Source organism: Labrus bergylta, chromosome 13, assembly GCF_963930695.1.
Source record: "Labrus bergylta chromosome 13, fLabBer1.1, whole genome shotgun sequence".
In the NCBI taxonomy this organism is placed as follows: domain Eukaryota; kingdom Metazoa; phylum Chordata; class Actinopteri; order Labriformes; family Labridae; genus Labrus; species Labrus bergylta.
In genome coordinates, this window is record NC_089207.1 from 22,935,713 (window position 1) to 22,956,295 (window position 20,583).

The 20,583-nt window shown below is 39.6% G+C and overlaps 1 protein-coding gene across 6 annotated transcripts in view; it reads right to left on the reverse strand.

Annotated features, from left to right (window-relative positions):
• Positions 1–346: 346 nt before the first annotated feature.
• Positions 347–20,583, reverse strand: part of lims2 (LIM and senescent cell antigen-like domains 2) — a 26,509-nt gene continuing 6,272 nt past the window's right edge. For 2 of the 6 annotated variants that reach the window (XM_065962080.1, XM_065962081.1), the window contains exons 2-11: positions 9,842–10,001; positions 8,248–8,314; positions 7,957–8,077; positions 7,721–7,870; positions 6,234–6,384; positions 4,985–5,077; positions 3,988–4,036; positions 3,707–3,782; positions 3,093–3,278; positions 1,831–2,060 (exon numbers count right to left, since the gene is read on the reverse strand). In XM_065962080.1, coding sequence (XP_065818152.1) covers positions 3,137–3,278; positions 3,707–3,782; positions 3,988–4,036; positions 4,985–5,077; positions 6,234–6,384; positions 7,721–7,870; positions 7,957–8,077; positions 8,248–8,314; positions 9,842–10,001 — 1,009 coding nt within the window. In that variant the 3' untranslated portion in view covers positions 1,831–2,060; positions 3,093–3,136. Of the gene's footprint in view, positions 2,061–3,092; positions 3,279–3,706; positions 3,783–3,987; positions 4,037–4,984; positions 5,078–5,626; positions 5,720–6,233; positions 6,385–7,720; positions 7,871–7,956; positions 8,078–8,247; positions 8,315–9,841; positions 10,002–14,995; positions 15,471–20,583 lie in introns of those variants that run through there. The other 4 variants (XM_065962078.1, XM_065962079.1, XM_065962077.1 and 1 more) reach the window with 4 other exon arrangements.

Here is a 20,583-nt window from a genome sequence, read left to right on the forward strand (position 1 = left end):
GACGCACTGTATTTTGAAAGGCGTGGGCCAGCAGGGCTGCTAAGTCTGTCTTGAACAGTTGTATAATTCAAACAGCAATAATATAATTATAATTTATACAACTAATAAAACCTATTTTTTTTGTATTTTGCGATGCTGCATAGACATGGCTTTTGGAAGATTAATTCTCTATTTTCAACTACAATAGTTATTAAACCCAGGTTTTTTTTTTGTTAGTTAAGGTGTAAGAGCTGTATGAAACGACACTTATCGACACCTGTACATTCAAAGCATGCAAGTGATGTCATGTCACAGTTAAAGATAGATGAGAAGTTATCAAACAAAAACATTTCTACATGCACACAGGTGGGATTTAATATATATTTATTCAGATGAGTAGACAGCCTTTCACAGATATATTTAAAAAAACAGCACTTTTGAGTGTTAACATTAAATGAATAAATACTGTCTTTTGACAAGCATTGTGAGTACAGTATAAGGGCAATGTCGTTTTTGTGTGGAGGCATTGCAGTCATCTAGGTACTAGGATATCAAATAAAAATATCCACTGAACTATTTTTAGTGGAGCTGAAGTTCTGCTTCACAACAGTCCAGTGGATAGTGTGACAAGACATGTTAAATATTTTGGCATACGGCAATGAAATTCACTGAAGTAACATTGGACTTCTTATTCCCATGGTAGCATGGAATGTCTTTCTCTTCCTAATCACTGTGTCAAAGGCATGTTATGATAAAATACTGCTTGAGTGAAACTTTATTTCAGAATGGAAATGATTCTCTCTAATTTACAACAGTTGGCTTTCTTTTCTAAGAGGTCTGAGCCTTGAGGAAGTCGGTAAACCTCTTTAAGAGGATCGCTTTCTCTGGATTACAAACAGCAGAGACACATGTTCAACATCTAACATTACTCCCACATCCGGTCGTTGCACATGTCACAAGGCGTCATGTTGTAACAAACAAGAGTTAACAGTTGCCATGCAGTAAACCCTGTCAAAGTGAACATTTTAATCATCAGTGTTAGTTGACAATGTGTCAAAGGTATTTCTTAAACTTGCACTGGATACCTTACTGTTCATGGCAGCAGATGAAACAAAAGTGGAACATTATAAACTTGCTTTCTATTCCAGGGCTGTTGTACTAGATTGCATTATATTGAAAGAGGGAGCTTGGCTCCAGCTATATGTTAACACCAGTGTACAGATGGTTTCACACATGAAATGCATACAACATAAAAAGGTAATCCAACAGGATACATGTAATGGTTGAGAGCAATAATGTAGCATTAAAGAAACCAAAGTAAGATTTCAAAGACAAAAACATACAATAATCCGCTTGATAGAGCTCAAAAGAAAAGTTTTGCGCATAAATTCAAGAAAATAATAATATAATAATATATAAAATAGTAAGTTGGTGGGAAAGAATACAATAGAGATGCTATACACATTCGAAAGAACCATATTGTCTTCAACTTTCTTTGGATTTAATCAGTAATTTTACAGGAGTAAGTAACATTAGTCAAACACAGGACACGTTGCTTGGCATTTCGGCGCATGTATGCGAGCACATTTATAGCTTGGAGATACACTTTTTATTCTCTCATTTTCATGTTGTTTTAAAGCACATACATATTTTGAAATACAGGACCACCAATATCTGTGTTTTGGTTAAGTTTACGTGATGAAATAAGGCAAGCTTGTGAAAAGTATACAGTGCAGTATTTGAGCCAAAAGGCACTGAACAGGTTAATGTTAAACCTAATGATAGACACACCAACAATCTGTCAGCTTGAGGCCCATGAAAAGATTATCTGTAAGTAAAAGGAAGAAAATATGGAGTGTTGTACTGAAAATAAAACATGATCGTTTCCACTCACTGCTTCATACAATACACACAAGTCATCATATTGGATTTTACATTCCAGACACATGACATCTCAACTGTGTGGTTACTTTCGTGCAACAGTTTCAGACAGCTTCTTCAGTCTCTTCTTCAGCTCCAGAGGGAACTTCTCATAGCACTTCTTGCACACTGGCTTCATGTCAAACTCCACAAACTTGTTCCTGTGGGAGAAAGAGTCAAAGCCATTGTTACAGGTTGGAGATTAAACGTCATCAACACACTCATACATTATCAGTCATACATATCATATCCTTAAAAATCCCTTCTCAAACCGAATATGAATTGATATATGACGTGCATGTGTTGCGCAAAAAATGAAAACAACAAAACTATGTGGTCAAACATGAACTTTGTGGATGGATGTTTCGAATCATTGCCATTGTCAACTGAACAGATTTGTACCTAAGCTGTTATGCCAAATGTTCCCTTCTAAATGAATGTAGTCATTGTCTCATTTGCACACTATGAGAAAAAATATGAAACATCATTTTCTTTCGACTTTTCTGTAGCTCCTGAAACATAATCTTTTTTCAGATTTTCTTCATGGGCTACTGTCTAAATTAAAACAACTATTTATCTCAAGACTGCCTATCCCTGTTTTTACTGGTCTAGGGATTTTATTTTATTTTTTTCAAGCTTTTTAAAGCATTACATTACAGATTGTGAAATGTATCCTCCTGGCTGTTGTAAATTGTGCTCTTTGATAGTTTTCAGCATAAATGCCCCTACTTCGACATCCACTAAACCTTTTTCTCCATCTGCCCTGTACGCCATTCCTTTCCAAAGCAGATAATCACCGGCAACACCAAGGCACGTGTCAAACCTGTTGAGACCTCAGCAGCTAGAAAGCTGCCGGAAGTGATTAAAGTTTTAGCCTTCAGGCAGGCAGGCAGGGAGACCCAGAAGACAACGCATACCCTCTACCATGTGATTGAACTGCTTTTCCTGTTTGCATAGCAGCAGGGTTACCAGAGTAGACGTCTAAATAGCGACGAGTGTCCCTGGCTTAGAAGTGGTCATGTACTAAAGCCAGTGTAAGGTGTCCTGAGTACACCTACACAGTGCACAAAGTAAAATGAACCAAATGTAACTGTGAGATGAGGAAATAAAAGTGACATAAAGAATGTTTGAAATCTGATGACAATGAAACAACAAAAGAGCAGAAACAAAAACAAAGGAAGATGGAAACTGACCAAAGGAAGAACAGTGGAAGTGAGAAGAAAGGAGAAATAGAGGATCACAGACACATGGGTATCAATTTCTTTTTCTTCTCTTTTGAGTCGCGTTCCCGCTTTGCAAGCCGGCGTTTCATGTCGTCCGGCAGGCGTTCATAGCAGTGCTTACACACCGGCTTCAGATCCACCTCCACAAACTTTTCCCTGCCAGAGCAGCAGCGAAGAGGGGAAAGGAGGCGGGGGGTTATGGAAGAGAAGAGGAAGGACAGTGAGAGAGGAGGAGAGGAAAGACATATGAGTGACAAGAACAGGGAGAAGAAAGAGATCGTAGAGAGCACAGCGGAAGGTAAAGGGGAGCAGGAGAAGGTAGTAAGAGCCCAAAGAAGAGGGATGATAAAAGGAAGGAGGGGTAAAGAAAGTATCCCGCAGAGAGACAGAGAATTATAAGTGTAAAGCTTAAAAATCAGAAATGAACAGGATTGGAATTACAGACAGTTAACAAGCTAGATTTAAAAGAGAATAATGACAAGCAAAGAGAGAGCTAGGCTAACTAAAATGTGTTGATCAATCCCCCTACACAGTTATATTATTAATGTTAGTGTGCTGTAACATTAGGCCTGTTTATCACTTACTTGAGGGTGAGCTTGGTGTTGCAGGTAGAGCAGGCAAAACAGTTGACACACCACGCCTTGTTGAGGGCAGACACCACTGGAAACATAGAAGGAATACCGTCAGATGACTGTGGCTTCATCTGATCATCAATTCATAAATTCTGATTATCTCATTTCCAAAGGAGAACCTGCGCACAGTTACAAGTTCACACTAAAGCAATCTATGTGTGAAAGAGAGGAACATTGTTAAAAGAAAAGGCGGCACAATTTAATGAGTGACATATCAAAAGAACATTCCTCACCATCTCCTTCGATAACACGATTGCAGTGGTAACAAACATCTCCAAACAGCTAGGTGAGACGAGGAAAGACAAACAGAGAGTGAGTGATGCAATACCACGTCTTAAGATGTAATGGAATAATGTAACACTTTTCAAAAGTGGCGTTCTTTATCATGGTTCATACAACACGCCTCCTTAGAAAAAAAACATGCTAACAAGCACAGACTTCAGAGGCAACACGCTTTGTAAACTTCCTTAGAAGCTGAAGGGTTGTGTGGGATAAAAATTACTGCAATACTCCAACACTAGGTGGAGCTAATACATCAACTAAATAAGGGTTCAGCAAAATAGTAACAGTGGATTTTAGAAGTCTTTCAATTTTTAAGGTACAAAAAAATGACATTTTACTGCTTAGTTTTTCTTTGATTTTGTATTTATTAATCATTATCACATTCCACCAATTGTTGTGATTAAAGGTGACAATCAAATGGCCATAATCAGTAGTGATTCTAGAGCCTGTTCGGGCCCTCATCACCATTATGTCTGCCAGCCAACGCTTACTCCTCTTCTTCTTTTTTCCTTTTTCTTTCCTATAGACAGCTAATTTCTCTTCATTTTTCTTTGTTGACTTTCATTGACAAACTTTTGTTTTCACAGCAATAATGCATGCAACGCTGAGAAGGGCAAGAGGTTTGGTCAAGTTTTGTAAGCCCTCAGGGGCCCCTACTGGTCTGGGGCCCCAAGCAGTTGCTTGCCTTGCCTTTTGACAAGCAGCCCATGTGGCCATAATGGTGCATTTATGGTCAATCACATAGGCCTGTAAATGTCCTCATTTGACAGAAATTGTATTGCAGGTGTTAACAGAGTTTTGTAGCATACTATCTTGACCTTTTCTACATGTCCAACTCCCCATTATCACTTCATATTTTAGCAGCCTTGGTGAAATGCATGGACCCAGTCGGTTGCCATGGTTCAGATATTTAAAAAAATGAATGATTCTGATACTTTTGAGTGTTACCTGGTTGTAGTGTGTTTCACAGTAAGCCAGACCCTTGCGCTCGTAGTGACGGTGTCCAAGGAAGGGTTTCTCACACTTAGCACACACAAAATGCTGAAAACAGACCCACAGGCAAGCACACATGGTTAGCACAGCTGTCAGTCAGTCCATTATCACAAACATTACAAGGTCAGACCACAAGCAGATCAAGTTTAGTCCAGATATCCTCTAACTTCCTCCACCAGAGAGTAGGGAGGGAGGTCTGAAGAGTGAGCTCTAGAGGGGGTACTCATTAACAAGTAATGGTAGGATATAACAAATATTAAAAGGGAATGTACACTTTTCTGGTAATGCCTATTTAAGCCCTCTGTCTATGTCATGTGTCTGTGATATAAGACATAAGTGATGAGTTTAACAGTGCAGAATCATCACATTTTAGACTGTAAAAGCCAAATAAAAGATGAATGTCTGCAGATAGTGATTGTTTTTATACCTTAAATACATAGATATCAGGCTCCAAAGAGCTGGTCAGACAGACAGAAACTAACTGGTAAAGCTAAAAGTTAGTGTAACCAGTGTAGGGAAGCTGGGACATTCTAGTTATGCAGGGACAAGTGAGACATGGGCAGCAGTCAACGTCAGGCCAATCCATAATCCCCTCACCATGTCAAAGTGTCTCTCACAATAGGCTCGACCACCTCGCTCATAAAACGGGTGGCCCTGAAACGGGCGCTCGCACACAGTGCACACATGATGCTACATGTGGAGCGGGGGACACCAGAAAATGACAATAAAAAATGAATATACAGAAGAAAAGATGGAGATAGGATGTGATATGACGACAAAGAGAATACAAGAAAAAAACAGACAGAATGCAAACAGAGACTTTCCCAGCTCAGAGATGGAGCAGCTTGAACAGAACTGTGAATATAAGACTGGTGAAAGATTGAGACACAAATATGGAATGTATTAATTATTGATGTAAAGAAAGAGAGAAAAATAACAGGGGCAACAATATCAAGCTATAAACAAGTAATCCTGAAACTTCCTGAGTTTTTTTTCCCTTTTCTTATGGATCACATTTTTTCAAGTAAATTGCATTTTAGGTCTATTAAACGAAACAGAAATATGCACATTTCAAATGTCAAATATATGCTCATCTACTCTGGCTGACAATACCAAACATATAAAGATATTTTTCAATTTGAGAGTTCATCCTTTCTTAAGCTTCAGTTAACGTGTAACAAAAGTGAACAGCGTAACATCGCACCTCCACATGCCACTGCTTGCCCATGGCGTTAACCACACGGCCCTCGATGGGCCTCCTACAGGCACCGCAGATGGGGACACCCATCTTGTCATGGCAGGGCAGGCAGTAGAGCTCCCCCTTCAGCTCCCTGGCATCAGCCGTCAGCTCCTTACTGTGGAGAGAATCAAATTAAACTAGATAGACCAGCTTGACTTTCACTCATGTAACGTACATTAAAGCAAATGCAAGCCACCTAAACATTTTCCACAATAGCCAAACTAATCAATCTGAAGTTAACCAACCAAACAACAGAGGTGTACTTCTTCCAGAATGTCAAAAATACTGATTTTAACTATGTTACAAAATCGGTTGAAAAAAGAACACTCTGTACAGTCAGAGGTTAAAAATGTAAATATAATACAATTGAAAAGCAAGAGATTTTTTATGAGATAGCATGAGACACTCACATGTTAAATCACATGACATATGTGTACATACAGTAATAAAGTTTGTCCACCAGAGAGCACTCTCTGATCCTTTATTTTGTTGCAGATTGAACACCTGATTCACTAAGAACAGATTGAAGCTATCTGCGATCTGCTTCACTTCAAGGTCTAATTCACAAAGCATTATAGTACTACTGACATCAAGGCGCAAACATGCCCAAAGAGGTTTGCACAGGTTGAGCGAGCGCAAAAGCCGCATAACAATTTGTAAATCAGGCCCTAAAAATGGAGCATTTTTCCAGTATTGGTTATAAATCTGCAGTGTCTATGTACTTTTCATTATTTGGATCTCCATACAGATTCATGACGGTTTATCAGTGAAGTTACAACACATATTTATGTTTCGATAATCATGTCTAATCGGTCTCTTCTATCTCTTAATATTCATATTCATTAGATTTAAGAATCAAAGCGCTCATACACCTCTATTTGAAAGTCTGTCGTGTTTTCAGGACTGAATTCAACAGTCCTCCCTTTGTTTTCATGCTCTGAATACTCTGTGAGACCATCGGCTGTAGAAGTAGTGGATGTGAACTTCAAAAGTTAAGTCCATGTGGAAACGTGCATTCTTTGTATTGACCAGCAGGAGGAGACTCCACTGTTTATAAAACAAAGTCCAACGGTATAAAAACTGATGAGAAACTGACTCTACCTCTTTCTTGTTTCTTGTTTTTTTTTTTTTTTTTTACTTTAGTCAACATGTTGCTAAAGACTTTATAGTCTTAACCCAGTTTCAAGTGTTTGGAAAATCATGGTCCCATTTAGAGTTTATTTGCTGATAAAGGGGAATAAATTATGATCTGGCTAATCTGATAGACAAGTCACAGCCATAAAGACCTATAAATAAATCAGAATGGAGATTTCCACTCTCCCTCTAATCCACATATAGTCACTTCTAGTTATGATTGCAGTCGGACCCGAGGCTTCCAAAACAAACAAACCAATCTACCAATCTGTGAGACTGACAGAGCTGGCCATGTGTGTTTGTATGTGCATGTTTACCCGCAGTTGTTGCAGTTGAAATGATCCGGGTGGTAGGGGTCATTCTTGAAAAGGAGAGGCTGCTCCTCGATGATGGCGTGACACTTCTGACAGATGTACTTGCCGAGGCCACGAGCTTTCTCTCGGTTGTGACATGGACGACACAGGTGCCTGGTGAGAGAGTGAGGACCAGATTATAAAAGGAAATGAAAAAATGAAAAAACAAAAAAAAACAAAGCTGAGTAACAGGAACTGACCTTCCAGCATTCTTGACAAATCCAACGTCGGCGAGCACAGCCTGGCAGATATCACAGCAGAAACAGTCTGGATGCCAGCTGTTGTTCATAGCCTTGATCACACGACCGATAATGAACTCACCTGGAGAAAAATGGAGGGATTACGGAACGCTTGAGCAAACAGTCACACAGATATTGATCGTGTAAAGAGCATTTTCTTCTAAGTAGCACCGCAGCTGGAGTGTGAACAGGCAGAGTCAGGTGCAGAAGATGGAAATTTAGTATTTATGTTACTGCAGTTCTTGTACTTACCGCACTGGTGGCAGCAGGGAGCGAACAGCATCTGGAAGTCATGCTCACAGTATTTCCTGCCTTCAAACTGTCCAAAAAATTCAAACAATTGGTACACAGCGTTAAAACCACACAGATGAACATCCAAACAATTAACAAGAAATGAAACGATTCTGCACTACTCCACAATAAGCATAATGTTGACAACCCGATTGTGTTATTCTGGTAAAAACTATGACTCAGTCCATAACCTTTTTGAATGATTCTACAAAGACGTTCCTTCTGTCAGTAAGACGTCCAATCAAAGAAGAGCAGACAGTTGAGGGACAGGAGGGGGAAAAAGGCTGATACAGTTTTCTAGCAGCTCTTAAACAGTACTCAGCAATATTAACACACTTCTGTCAAAGGTAGAAAGCAAAGGGGACATTTAGGAAAGCCCTCCTGATCTGTGCTGAATGCTCGATGAAAACTAGTTTTCTTTATCTTATCTTTCCCTCTGTGGGATTGTGCAGTGACAAATGCAGATGTGGGGTTTAATATCTGAATCACATGTCCAATGTCACGAGTCCCCATGTGATCCTGGGTCTGCAAGCCGTGCTGTACAAACTCAGTGCTAATCCTCACAGTCATCAGTGCAGCATGGCGTCACATTCTCTCTGCAACAATCCCATTTCTACGTCGCAAAAAATAATAGTTCTTTGTGTGACAATTTTATCACCGTGCCAATTATTGACATAATACATCAATGAATCCCTTCACTACAAAGTGAGTCATGGAGTTTCTCAACCAACATTTTACTATGATTTAATTTGAAAAAGATATTTAACTGAAAAACCATTGATGCTCTAAAACTACATCTTACAAGAATAAAAAAAGAAAAGGAAGGAAATAGACTATAGTGAAAAGAACATTCAGTGTTGACACCTATAGGCTCAGGGTCATTAAAAAGCAAGAATCATCTTTCCATTTCGAACCCCACTCCCTTATCCAAACATGTTTATACTGCTGAGCACAGAGGGGTGGGTAATGAGCAGCTTACTGTTTATTTATGGCAACCTGTAAAATCATTACCCTGGAGGATGAGTCAATGTCATGCCTTATGGCTTTTATATTGACTGTAGTGTGAGAGACTGTTTCTCTTTGAAACACTGACTAAACAGAGGAGCATCAGGTTCCCTGGGGCCGACCGGAGCAACACCTGGCCTTGTGTCAAAGCTGGTAAACACACAGCTTACTGGAAGGGGTTTTTTAATAATTCAGTGCCCCTCTCTTTATTCACATCAACAGGACCATGTGCTTAGACTCTTTGTTTAAGGAATCTCTTCTAAACAGTGATGATGAGGTTGTAATAGAGAACCAGTTATGTGACCACTCAGGCCATTTTAATTTAATTTAAAGTTTAAAAAAATCTAAAAGTGATGTTATTTTAAAATTCAGGCATGGTGTAATATTCACTGTGTATTTACCTTTACTGTATGGTTTGTAGAAAGTGATCTTATGTGCTCACTTCAATCTTTTCCCTTAGTGTTAAAATCTTGACTGACTGACTACACTTTCTATTTTCACTGGATAGTCAAAGAAACACCAAGAAGACACTGGTGTAGAAAACGGGTACCTCATAGAAGAGTCCCTCAGGGAACTGCTGGAAACACTGGGCACACACAAAGCACTGTTCATGGTAAAGCTCCCCGTTGCTGTTCACGATCTTCTCCGCCGGGGCGAAACCACTCTTGCAGCGCTCGCACATGGCGTTGGCCAGAGCATTGGCCATGTTGCTGAGAAGACAGAGACGTCACAATCAGGATCAGAGAGTAACATGGTTATTTCATCGCATTCATTATTCCAGTTATGAAGCAGGAAATGCAATATTTATTTAAAAAAAAAAAAACTTATTTCAACCAATATACAAGAGCATAAACTGACATTCATTACAATGTTATTAAGATTTAGTACAATGAATAATTACAGAATTTATTTGAATATAAAAATACAGATACATGTGACTCTGAATTATAGTTACTATTAAAATTGCGATGAACTTATGAAATGGTTCATATTCTTTACTGTTTGCAGCTTGTTAAAACATTACTTCAACATGTCAAATCACATGAGTCTGATTATTATTGAAGCAGTTATATATCTTGTTATAAGTGTTGTAGTACTCAAAATCAGTCTTGGTCTTAAGACCGGTCTCAAGACCACTTTTTGAAGATCTCGTCTCGGAATCAAAATAATTTTTACTCAGCCTTGTCTCGATCTCAGACTGGGCGGACTCCGGTTTTAACTTAACACCGGTCAAGACCTCCACCGAAATGCTATTTGTCCTTGTCATTACTGTGATTAGAAAAGAAAAATGCCCTTTTCTAAAAGAACAAATCACTTCAAATCATGTGTAGTTTGGTTTTTATCCCGGACCCAACCCTTGTTGTGTAAGTGAGTGACACGCCCGCTGCACACAACATGATGATTTTTCAGTGATATTTATGGTCCCGGTCTCGACTGGGTCTCGATCCCGATCCCTAAATGTCTTGGTCTTGTCTCGGTCTCGGAGCACTCTGGTCTCAGGTATGTCTTGCCCTTGGTTAGTGTGGTCTTAACTACAACACTACTTGAAAAAAAAAAAAGTCCATATTTTAGTTTGAATGTATTTTTTTGTAAGTCATATTTTCTAAGAAATATCCAAGAAGTAATTTAAAGTTCCATAAGATCTTAACTCAAAGAGAAAGGAGAGGAGGGTGGGGGAAATGTGATGTAAAAGGTTAGGAGAGTTGAAAACGTACACACAATATCTGTGTTGAAGGTTTATTTTGGCTCTGCTTATCAGGGTGTGGGGGCTCTACGAGGTGGGAAATCTACATGTTGTCTTTGGAGAATGAAGCTCAAGTTACTGTGTGCACTGTTGGGCTCAGCAGCAGTACATCTGTAAGTGAGGTGTGTGTACACAGACATGGGACACACTGACTGGACTGACAAAGGCTGAAGAACAGACCTATGTACTGACGTTGCAGAGTTAAAATGACATATGAAACAAACCCCGCCCTCTCATTAATCAATCCTATTTGTTTTACCTCCTTGCTAAAAGTGACTGTAATACATCACTGGGGAGGGGCCCCAGGCTACTAACTTTTATATGAGGTGCTGGTGCCAGAACCTGCAGCACACATACGGTCACGCCCAAAAAACCTGCCTCAGTGTTTCTTAGAAAAGTAATTATTTACGACTCTTGTTATGCTCACCATCAAATTTACGAGTTATTCCAGACAAGCAGATGTTAAAATGAAAAAAAGTAACTTACATGTATGTCAGAGGTTAGAATGAAACATAACTTAAAGGACACTTGACTGTGAATGGCTATTTTTGAAATGACAATCCTTCGCCTTTACATCTTGAACCACTCACACCTGAAAACACAACACGGACCAGACTCTGGTGTTTTCTCCTCGTGTTCAAACTGGAAACATGTAAGAAACATTTCTTCATAGTTGTGAAATAGGGTTCCATTGGTTCCAATAAGTGATGCCATTGTATGAATACTGCTCATAGTTTGATGATTGGTCCAATATGTATCTGATCAGCCTGAAATAACTTAATTAACTTGAAATGAAAAGGATGTTTTAATTATTTATTATTGTAGGGAAATACCAAATCTATCCAGTGGACACAACTTCATCATCTCATGGTTTGTTTTAGGAAATAGCTATCCAAACCTTCTTCTGTCAGAATTTTGAACTGAATTAAACCCCGAGCTACATCCATGATCAGATCATCATAATGAAACAACAACAAGAGCAAAGTTCATCATGAATGCTACAATGCCCAGGAAAACAACTGTTTCTGGAAGTTAATGGGAAGCTGTTGCAGACAAAGATGTTGAAGAGAAAAAGAGAAAGTCGGGAGAGAATGGAGGGACCTTCCTTGCTCCTCGACTTTGTTTGAAAGGTCAGAATACCAGCGCGTATCCAGGCAACACGGACACACAAACAAGACTGTGTAGGATTTGTTTGGAGTGATGGATTCTGTTCATATAAACTTAGTTAGAGCAATTTGGGAAAGAACGAGAGTTCCGCAAACTCCTAGACACGCTGCTCATCCATTCAGATTTTTGGGATTTTATTCAATGTTGTCAATTAAACTATCTTTAACAAGACATTTTTTTTATGATCTGCACTAAAAACATTGTTGAGAGTTATATTCTTTAAAAAAAAAAAAAAGGCGAATTGAGGGAAGAAGATGTGGGATTACGCTCAGCTTCCATCTGGGTCCACTCCTCACAGACTTATCAAATACATATTGTTCTATATACCCTGTTTGGCCTGATATCAGACACACTGACAGCCCTGCCCTGTCCAAAGGCTTTAAGGGAGGAAATGATACATCCCTTAGGCATTTCCACCCTCCTATCTGCCTCCAGCGCCCTGTGTGAAGGAGAGACACGCTTATAAGCAGTTGTGGGGCTAAAACCGAATAGTTACAAAAATATTCATTTCAATGCAGTGGTGATGATTGAGGACATTATGGACGGACAAGTTAGTGTAAGGGAGTTGTTGATGTAGTATGAAGGACATCCTTCACCAGCTTCACACAATCTGCAAACTGTCAAGTAAACAGTAACGGCAAACACTGAGCTTTGAATCCATGGTATAAGAGAATGTAGCAGCAACGCAGCCTTTAGTTATAGACTGCCTTTGTTAAAATGTAAAAGTTTAACTCATCATTAAAATACTTTGGACCGTCCTTTACACGCTTGTTCAAATTGAGTACAATCTCCTTTGGAGCATGTTAAGCTGTGAGAAGGTGATTACATACCAGGGGTTGATTTTATGTACCTGTAATAGACAATGAGGACAATGTAATGTCAACTCACTCTCTGCTCTCCACATTTCCTCTCTCTCTTCAGCTGTCCTGTAGTTCATCTAAATGTCTACATCCAAAGGCAAAAAGGTCCAAAAAGTGTCCGCCAATGTGAAAATCATACAGAGCAATCCACTGTCAGTAAGTAATGGTAAATGGACTGTGCATTAAGGACTTATGTCCACCGAAAGTGCTTTTACACGCACTCAAATACGCCCGCACACATGTTCATTTACTGATGACAGAGGTTGCTAAGTGAAGTGCCCATCATTATTTACTTATCTCATTCATACACATCCGTGGCTATGACACTCAGGAGTAAATTTGGGGTTCAGTGCCCAAAGCTGCAGGAGCTGTGATCGATCTGCCAACCTTACGATTAGGAGACGACTGGCTACCACTAAGCCACAGCCACCCCTATAGTAAAGAGGTCAACAAGAGGGTAAAGTAGGTGAAAGAGTGAAAGAAGGTAAAAGTAGGGAAATGGTTAAAATGCTGGTAAATATCTGAAAAACAACCATTTGTCAAAATGTATTCTTAGAGGGAGCACAATGCAGGAATCCACACTTTATGATCACAAAAGTAGTGAATCTAGTGATGGCTATATGGAAGCTTCAAACAGCACGTTCTAGTCTTTAATCTGTGTTACAGTATACAGGGTTTAAATGAATGGTTGCCATATATGTAGGTGTATGACATAAAAACTTCATCTAATTTTGTTCTTCTGATCTTTCTTTTTCAAATGATGATGACGATATCAAATAGGATATGCCTTATTGTTATCAATCCCCAAAAAATAAATGAAGAAAAAACTTGATATTTTTAAATACCAGTCTTCCTTCCATGACCGATAGGGCTCTTCATTTATCTCATATACAGTCAACCAATGATGGCTGCTGTAACATGTCCACGCTGAGTTCTATACCTTCCTCCAATTTTGACCTATTTTCACTCCGATACCGAGAAAAACTCCATGGTTCAAAATGACCCTTTACAAACCTGCGGGTCACCCTCAACCATGTTTTAGTGTAACCTGTAATGAGACCAGATAAGTCAGAAATAAAGTACGTATATTTAGCCTTCCTGTCCGTCATGCACACATACTTGGAATGCCAGTTGGCATATTCTACTTTGCATAACAACTCCCCCCTTGGCACAAAGATAGCCCTTCCTGTGCACTCCCCGCTGTAGCACCCAGAGCTCTCCCTGCACAAACATGGCACAGAAGGCAGCTTAAGCACATCAAACCGGCTGGTAAAGCCAGCTACTAAAATATCAGAATTCCAAACATTCTGTACCACTACAGTAAGCTCAGAGCACATACACTAATACCATGTCCGTGTATGAGGAGACCAGATTCCTTAACACCCACAACCACAACCTAAAACCACTTTACCTGAACTATTTTCATATCTTCATATGTTCGTCATTGTCCAAAACTTTGTGATGGAGGTAATTCATAGATGGAAGAAATCATCTTCTTATCACAGCCATGAACCAAATCAGGTAATCAAACCTTGACTCCTTATCCATCCCCCCCCCCCCCCCCCCCCGGACACACAGTTACACATTTTTACAGTTAGGCGTTAAAGAGAAAGGGATTTTAAAAGAATGATGGCAATTAGAAATGTTTTTTTCCCCTGTTAGAGGCGTACAAATCAACAGTTTATTGGTGGGTCAGCAGATCCTTTAAAGAGTTGCTGCTCAGTGTTTTATTACCACTCCACAAGGATTTCTCTGTTGAGACATCACACCCATAAAACAAATAATAATAATGAAACACCAGTTGGTATTGATTAAAGACCACATTAGGAAAATCTAATTTCCCCCCCCCCCCCTTAAAAGGCTTACAGTATCAGGCGGGCCAGCCTACATAACTGTAATGCTCTAAGCCCCATCTTTCAAAAAGTATACTTACAAGCGAGCATAAAAATCACAAAACTCCTTATAGACTTTGACATCACTCTTTCGTCTCTGGGACTTTGACACCGGGACCTCAGCCTCGCCCCCATCCCCATCCCGAATCCTCTGGCGGTATCCGTTCATTTCCCCATGAGTTACATGGTCTGGGGCTTCTCCATCCTCAGGTATCGACGGAGGCAAGGCACGGCCATTCATCTCCCTTATCATCTGCAGCAGTCCTAATCAAAATGTAAAAGTCCTCCTCACACTTGGAGTTGAAGTCACTGCTGTCAAAATCAAAACACTTGAGTAGAAATCCTCTGCTCTCGTTCAGTTTATGTTCCCAGTAATGTGAATGGCAATCCAGCAAGCAGTGGGAGCTGTAATCCACATAGCGAGACGGAGACCGTAACACTGATCAGACTGCACTGGGAGTACTCTCCCACTTTCTCACTCACACACACTCAGTCCCGCTTTCTCTCATTCCCACATCAACCCTTTTTTTTCTCTCTCTCTCTCTCTCCTCCTCTCTCCCACACACACACACCAACACACTTAGCCCCCCCCCCCTCCTGTCACCCCTCCTGTCTATTCTTGGGGAAGGTTACTGACATTAAAGAGCCCACCCTGTCGCCTGTCAAACCAGAGGTCAATGTGCCATCACACAAACACGTATACACACAATCACACAATGCCTTTAGCTGCATTTTTTTTTTTTTTTTACTGATAAATGTTTTGCATTCCTATTAGCTGCAGTCACTGAAAAATATCAACTCTTTCCATCAGTCTTTGTTTATGTGTGTTAAACAGCTGGAGCTCTCAGCCCTCTGGTAGATGTAACAACGTGGCTCCAACTCAATATTGCGCAAAGTCGAAATGTCACACAGAAAAGCAAAAAAAAAAAAAAGGCTCATGACGGGAGACAACTACATTTGAACAGAATAGAGAATAACTTTCTGTTTATTTCAGGGATTGCAAAATGCACTGGAGCAAGACATTACGCAACAGTTTGTTTAGACAAATATAGAGGAGAGGAAATAGGAGCCCGATATTGAACCTATCCTAACGTGAGGACTGCTATGCTGTTTGTTGGCTGAAATCTGACTTTGAGCTGGTTTAAATTGAGGATATCTAAACAACGGATTCTAACTGCTCCTCCCCTTATTGGTTGGTTTCACCAGTTACCAAATACGTTAGTTCCCCTTCTGATAAACTCTGCCACTCTGACTGTTACAGGACTACTCGTTTTTTTCCCCTGACCATGATGATGGAAACATGGCATGTATATACTCAGAGTCTGTGAACGGCTTGTACCAAAGCTTTAAACATCCCTCTGGAGTTTCCCAGAGCTACAATTATAAAATGCATTAATGGTCCTTAAAATTCCCACATTGGCCTAAGCCTCAAACCAATGAGTCAGTGTCTCCTCTGGGTAAATGATAGCTCTTTATGTGGCAAAAACTCAACTGGCATCCCAAATTAATGATCACTTAATGACAAACCATCAAACAACATAAAACCAGCCCTTCAGGGAGACAACATTTTCACGCTGGATTGGAGAACAGATGTGCTCATCATTCAGAACTTTTGGATTTGTAACTATTCCAATGTTTAAAAAGGGTAAAATGTCTTTGAACTATGTGTATGCCTGTGTGTTTATGTTTGTGTGTGTGTTTATTTACGTGTGTGTGTGTGTGTGTGTGTGTGTGTACCCAGCTGAAAGGTATCTTAAGAGTTCCTTCATAAAACAGTCTTCTACATGACTCCATCATTCTACAAATAGACAGCCAGTGGAGCCTCAGCTCCAAACTAGGTGCTGGCAGCTGCTGTTCTGTGTCTGTGTGTATATGTGTGTGTGTGTGTGTGTGTGTGTGTGTGTGTGTGTGTGTGTGTGTGTGTGTGTGTGTGTGTGTGTGTGTGTGTGTGTGTGTGTGTGTGTGTGTGTGTGTGAGAGAGAGAGAGTTTGTATACATAGCAGGGGCCAACTCTGCCTCCTCTAAACCTGACTGTCAAACTGCATCTAATATCCAAAGTCATGAATTCTCTTTATTTTCTCCTTCATTTAAGTGTAAGAAACAAAAACTGTCGTTCTATGATTCTGTGCTCTAAACACCGGTGAAGTGTTGCTTTTGAGCCTGTTTACATTTTTCAATCGCTATCTAAGGAATGTCTGGTTTCTGAAACGAATGACACAATGCATTTTGAATGGGCACTATTTAAAGCGTTTCCAAAGCCAGAACAACAACTGCAGAAAAGTCACCTTAGCTCAAGCCATTGGGAATGTTCTCCACTGGGAACCAGTGCTGAGTGACTGGGGCACAATGGACAGAGGGTGGGTACTTAACAGGAAACACATAATCTTTCCTTAAGATTACACTCATGTTGCAGAGGGTTCCACCCTCACATGAGAACTTCAACTCTTCTCGGTTAAAATGAATGTGCATGGCTGATAATTGGTTTAGGAATAATTCAGATTGAGCATCAAAATGTAAAAAGCATTTGAATATGAAGACATTTTATACAAAGTAAAGTCACAATGCTGATGGTGCCGGTCTCTCTCATGAAGCAGAGAATACAATTAAACCGGGTGTAACAAGTTTCCCAATTAGCATTGCTGTGAAGTAGATGGAAGTGCTTCAAAGTGAACGCTTCTGCCAAATTTGAAGAAATTTCCATCACATGTAATAATTCATTTTGGGGTATTGGACAGAGAGCTGGACAAACAACCTGAAAGCCTAATGCCCCTGACTACAGCTGTTAGGAGTGTGCACGCCTAAAACTCAGACAGGCAGTGAATTTGTTCATGGCATCTGCAGCATCCTAAGCTCACAACGGATTAAGCAGCATGTGATTTTGTCTTGGAAGAACTGTACTAACATGATGCTATAGGAATACAAGACACTATTTAGACCATAATATGTTAAATATTAAACTTTAAACAGTAGGAAGAAGGAATGATCAGATATCTGAGTTAAAAAAAACATTTCAAGTTGTTGATTCTAGATAGATGAGTTATCGTCACAATACCAGAATTTTAAATTTGGATATGATATTATAAAAAAACAAATTATATTGATACTTGTCTAAACCACAGCAACAAACATAGAAGTCCTAAGCACCAAATATCAGAAAATGTAATGTATTTGTGCGATTCAGACAGTGCTCCAACCTCTTCCCTTGTAACAGCTTTGGGTTCAAATTAAATAGAATCTGTAGGTTTTTTTTTGAAAGCTTTGGTACATTTTTGACACTATCCCCATTAAAATAACAGAGAATTGTATGAAAACATGTTGATATTTTGACAATCTCAGCAGAAAGAGAGAGAGAGAGAGAGAGAGGAGAGAGAGAGAGAGGAGAGAGAGAGAGAGAGAGAGAAAGAGGGAGAGAGAGAGAGAGAGAGAGAGAGAGAAAGAGGGAGAGAGAGAGGGAGAGAGAGAGAGAGAGAGAGAGGGAGCGAGAGAGAGAGAGAGAGAGAGAGGAGAGAGAGAGGGAGAGAGAGAGAGAGAGAGAGAGAGAGGAGAGAGAGAGAGAGGGGAGAGAGAGAGAGAGAGAGAGAGAGAGAGAGGAGAGAGAGAGAGAGAGAGAGAGAGAGAGAGAGAGAGAGAGAGAGGGAGAGAGAGAGGGAGAGAGAGAGAGAGAATGTGAGTAGCCACATGAACGTCAACCTGAGCTTAAAAATGGCTACAGCAACTGTCAGCAGCCGACAAAGTGTCTCTGGTGTGTTCCCTCTGCAGGGATAGGATTTAGAGACTTCCTTACGGGGTCACCAGAGGGGTCAAAGGTAAGGTCACCCATGGTGACAACTTAGAAAATGACGTAGGAAATATACTGTTCGAAAAGAGAGAAAAGCTAGAGTTTTCTTAACTGAGGGTTTTTTGTGTATATAATCTACAAAAGTCATTCTTGGCTGTTACAGTCAGAAATGTTTTACCCAGAAATTAACCAACAAGTATTTCTCTTTAATTTAAATGTATCATCTGTAAATGTATTTGTATTAAGATGGAGAAATAAAGGAAAGATAGGAAAACGTTTTCTGCAGAATTTGATGGCAGATAAATACTGCACACTAATGAGCAATAACAATACATTTATGTCACAGTGTTTGTGGCACATTTCACATTTACTATAACTTTGAGAACATAAATAATAAATTAAGGACCAAGCAACAGCCAACAGGTTCTGGCTGAAGAAACATATATATCAAACACACCCTTCCAGCAGTCCTCATCACACGCTGTGTCAACATCAACCATGGCAACAGGGACACGAGGGCTGCTGGGGCAAAATCATTTGGCAAGGCAAAGAGCAAGCATACACACGCAAACACACACGTCTGCACGTAACACTTGGTATCACAAACTGATTCAGTGACTGTGCAAACATCATTTATGACTAACATTTCCTTTGTTATGCACTGCTTGAGCCTGATACCAATTTTGACCGGCAGCGGTCAAGAGTCCTGTTCTGCTCTCCCCCACAGACAGTCTGGAACACACACAGCCCATTAAAGTGTTTGAAAAACAAAGGTGTGCTTCCTTTTTACGATCAGCTCTTTATTAATGTTGAAGTAAGCGGATATGAAGCTTACTGCTAAATGGTTTCTATCACTTATGTTTACATAGGAAGCATCAGTAAAATAATATTTGTATTATTAAAGCTTTATGCTTGCAGTTCTTCAGTATCCTGTCGCTATTTTGTTTTTCATTTAATTACAGTGAGAAAAGTTTTGTTTTTTTAAAGAATAAACCTTTTATGGGTTTTATATTTACATACAAAAAAGTTCCACTTAACTGAAAATATTTTTGTGAAGAAGTATTTAGTTCACTGTGAGTGATTCTGTTTTCTTTTTCTCATCGGGAGCATTTAGTAGAATGAGGAAAACCCCAGCGTATTCTCCTGGGTATGTGGGTGGAGACAAAAGCAATCGATCACAGATAATCTCACTCAGCAGCATAACTATCACAGAAAATCATCAATAAATCTCAATTTTACCAAGAAGGAATAAACTAAATCTTTTCTATTAAACACTAGCACTTCTAACCGTTCCTTTTAGCATATAACTGAGATGTATTTGAATGGTTTTATCCTTTTTTATCACTGTCCATGTACATTTCTTGTGAATATATGCAATGTTTGTATCCACAATATTCGTACCCATATACCAGTTAGTGAACTCAGTGTTTGATTCTAACCTATTAGTGCATGACTTTTTAACTTGTCACATAAACATGTGTGGAGACACCAAAGTAATGTTAGATGTGAACAGCCATACTTGGAGTTTTCCACTAGTGATAGGTTCACTATACATCTGAATACCAGGTGTAAACAAGTTCACTGCTTCCCTCCCTGTTCAGTCAGATATAATGTGATATAATCCACATTTAATTAAATGACACATAGAGCTCATAAAGACTGCAAGGCGTGAAAACAATGATATTAAACCCTTCTGACACCAAACTGCATTACATGACAAAGAGGGAGGCTTCAAGTGTTTGACTTGGTACATCTCAAAGAGAGAGCGCCCTCTTTCATTCCACATTCTTCACATTACTACATTCCTCTAATCACTTTAGGAACAGACACACACACACACACACACACACA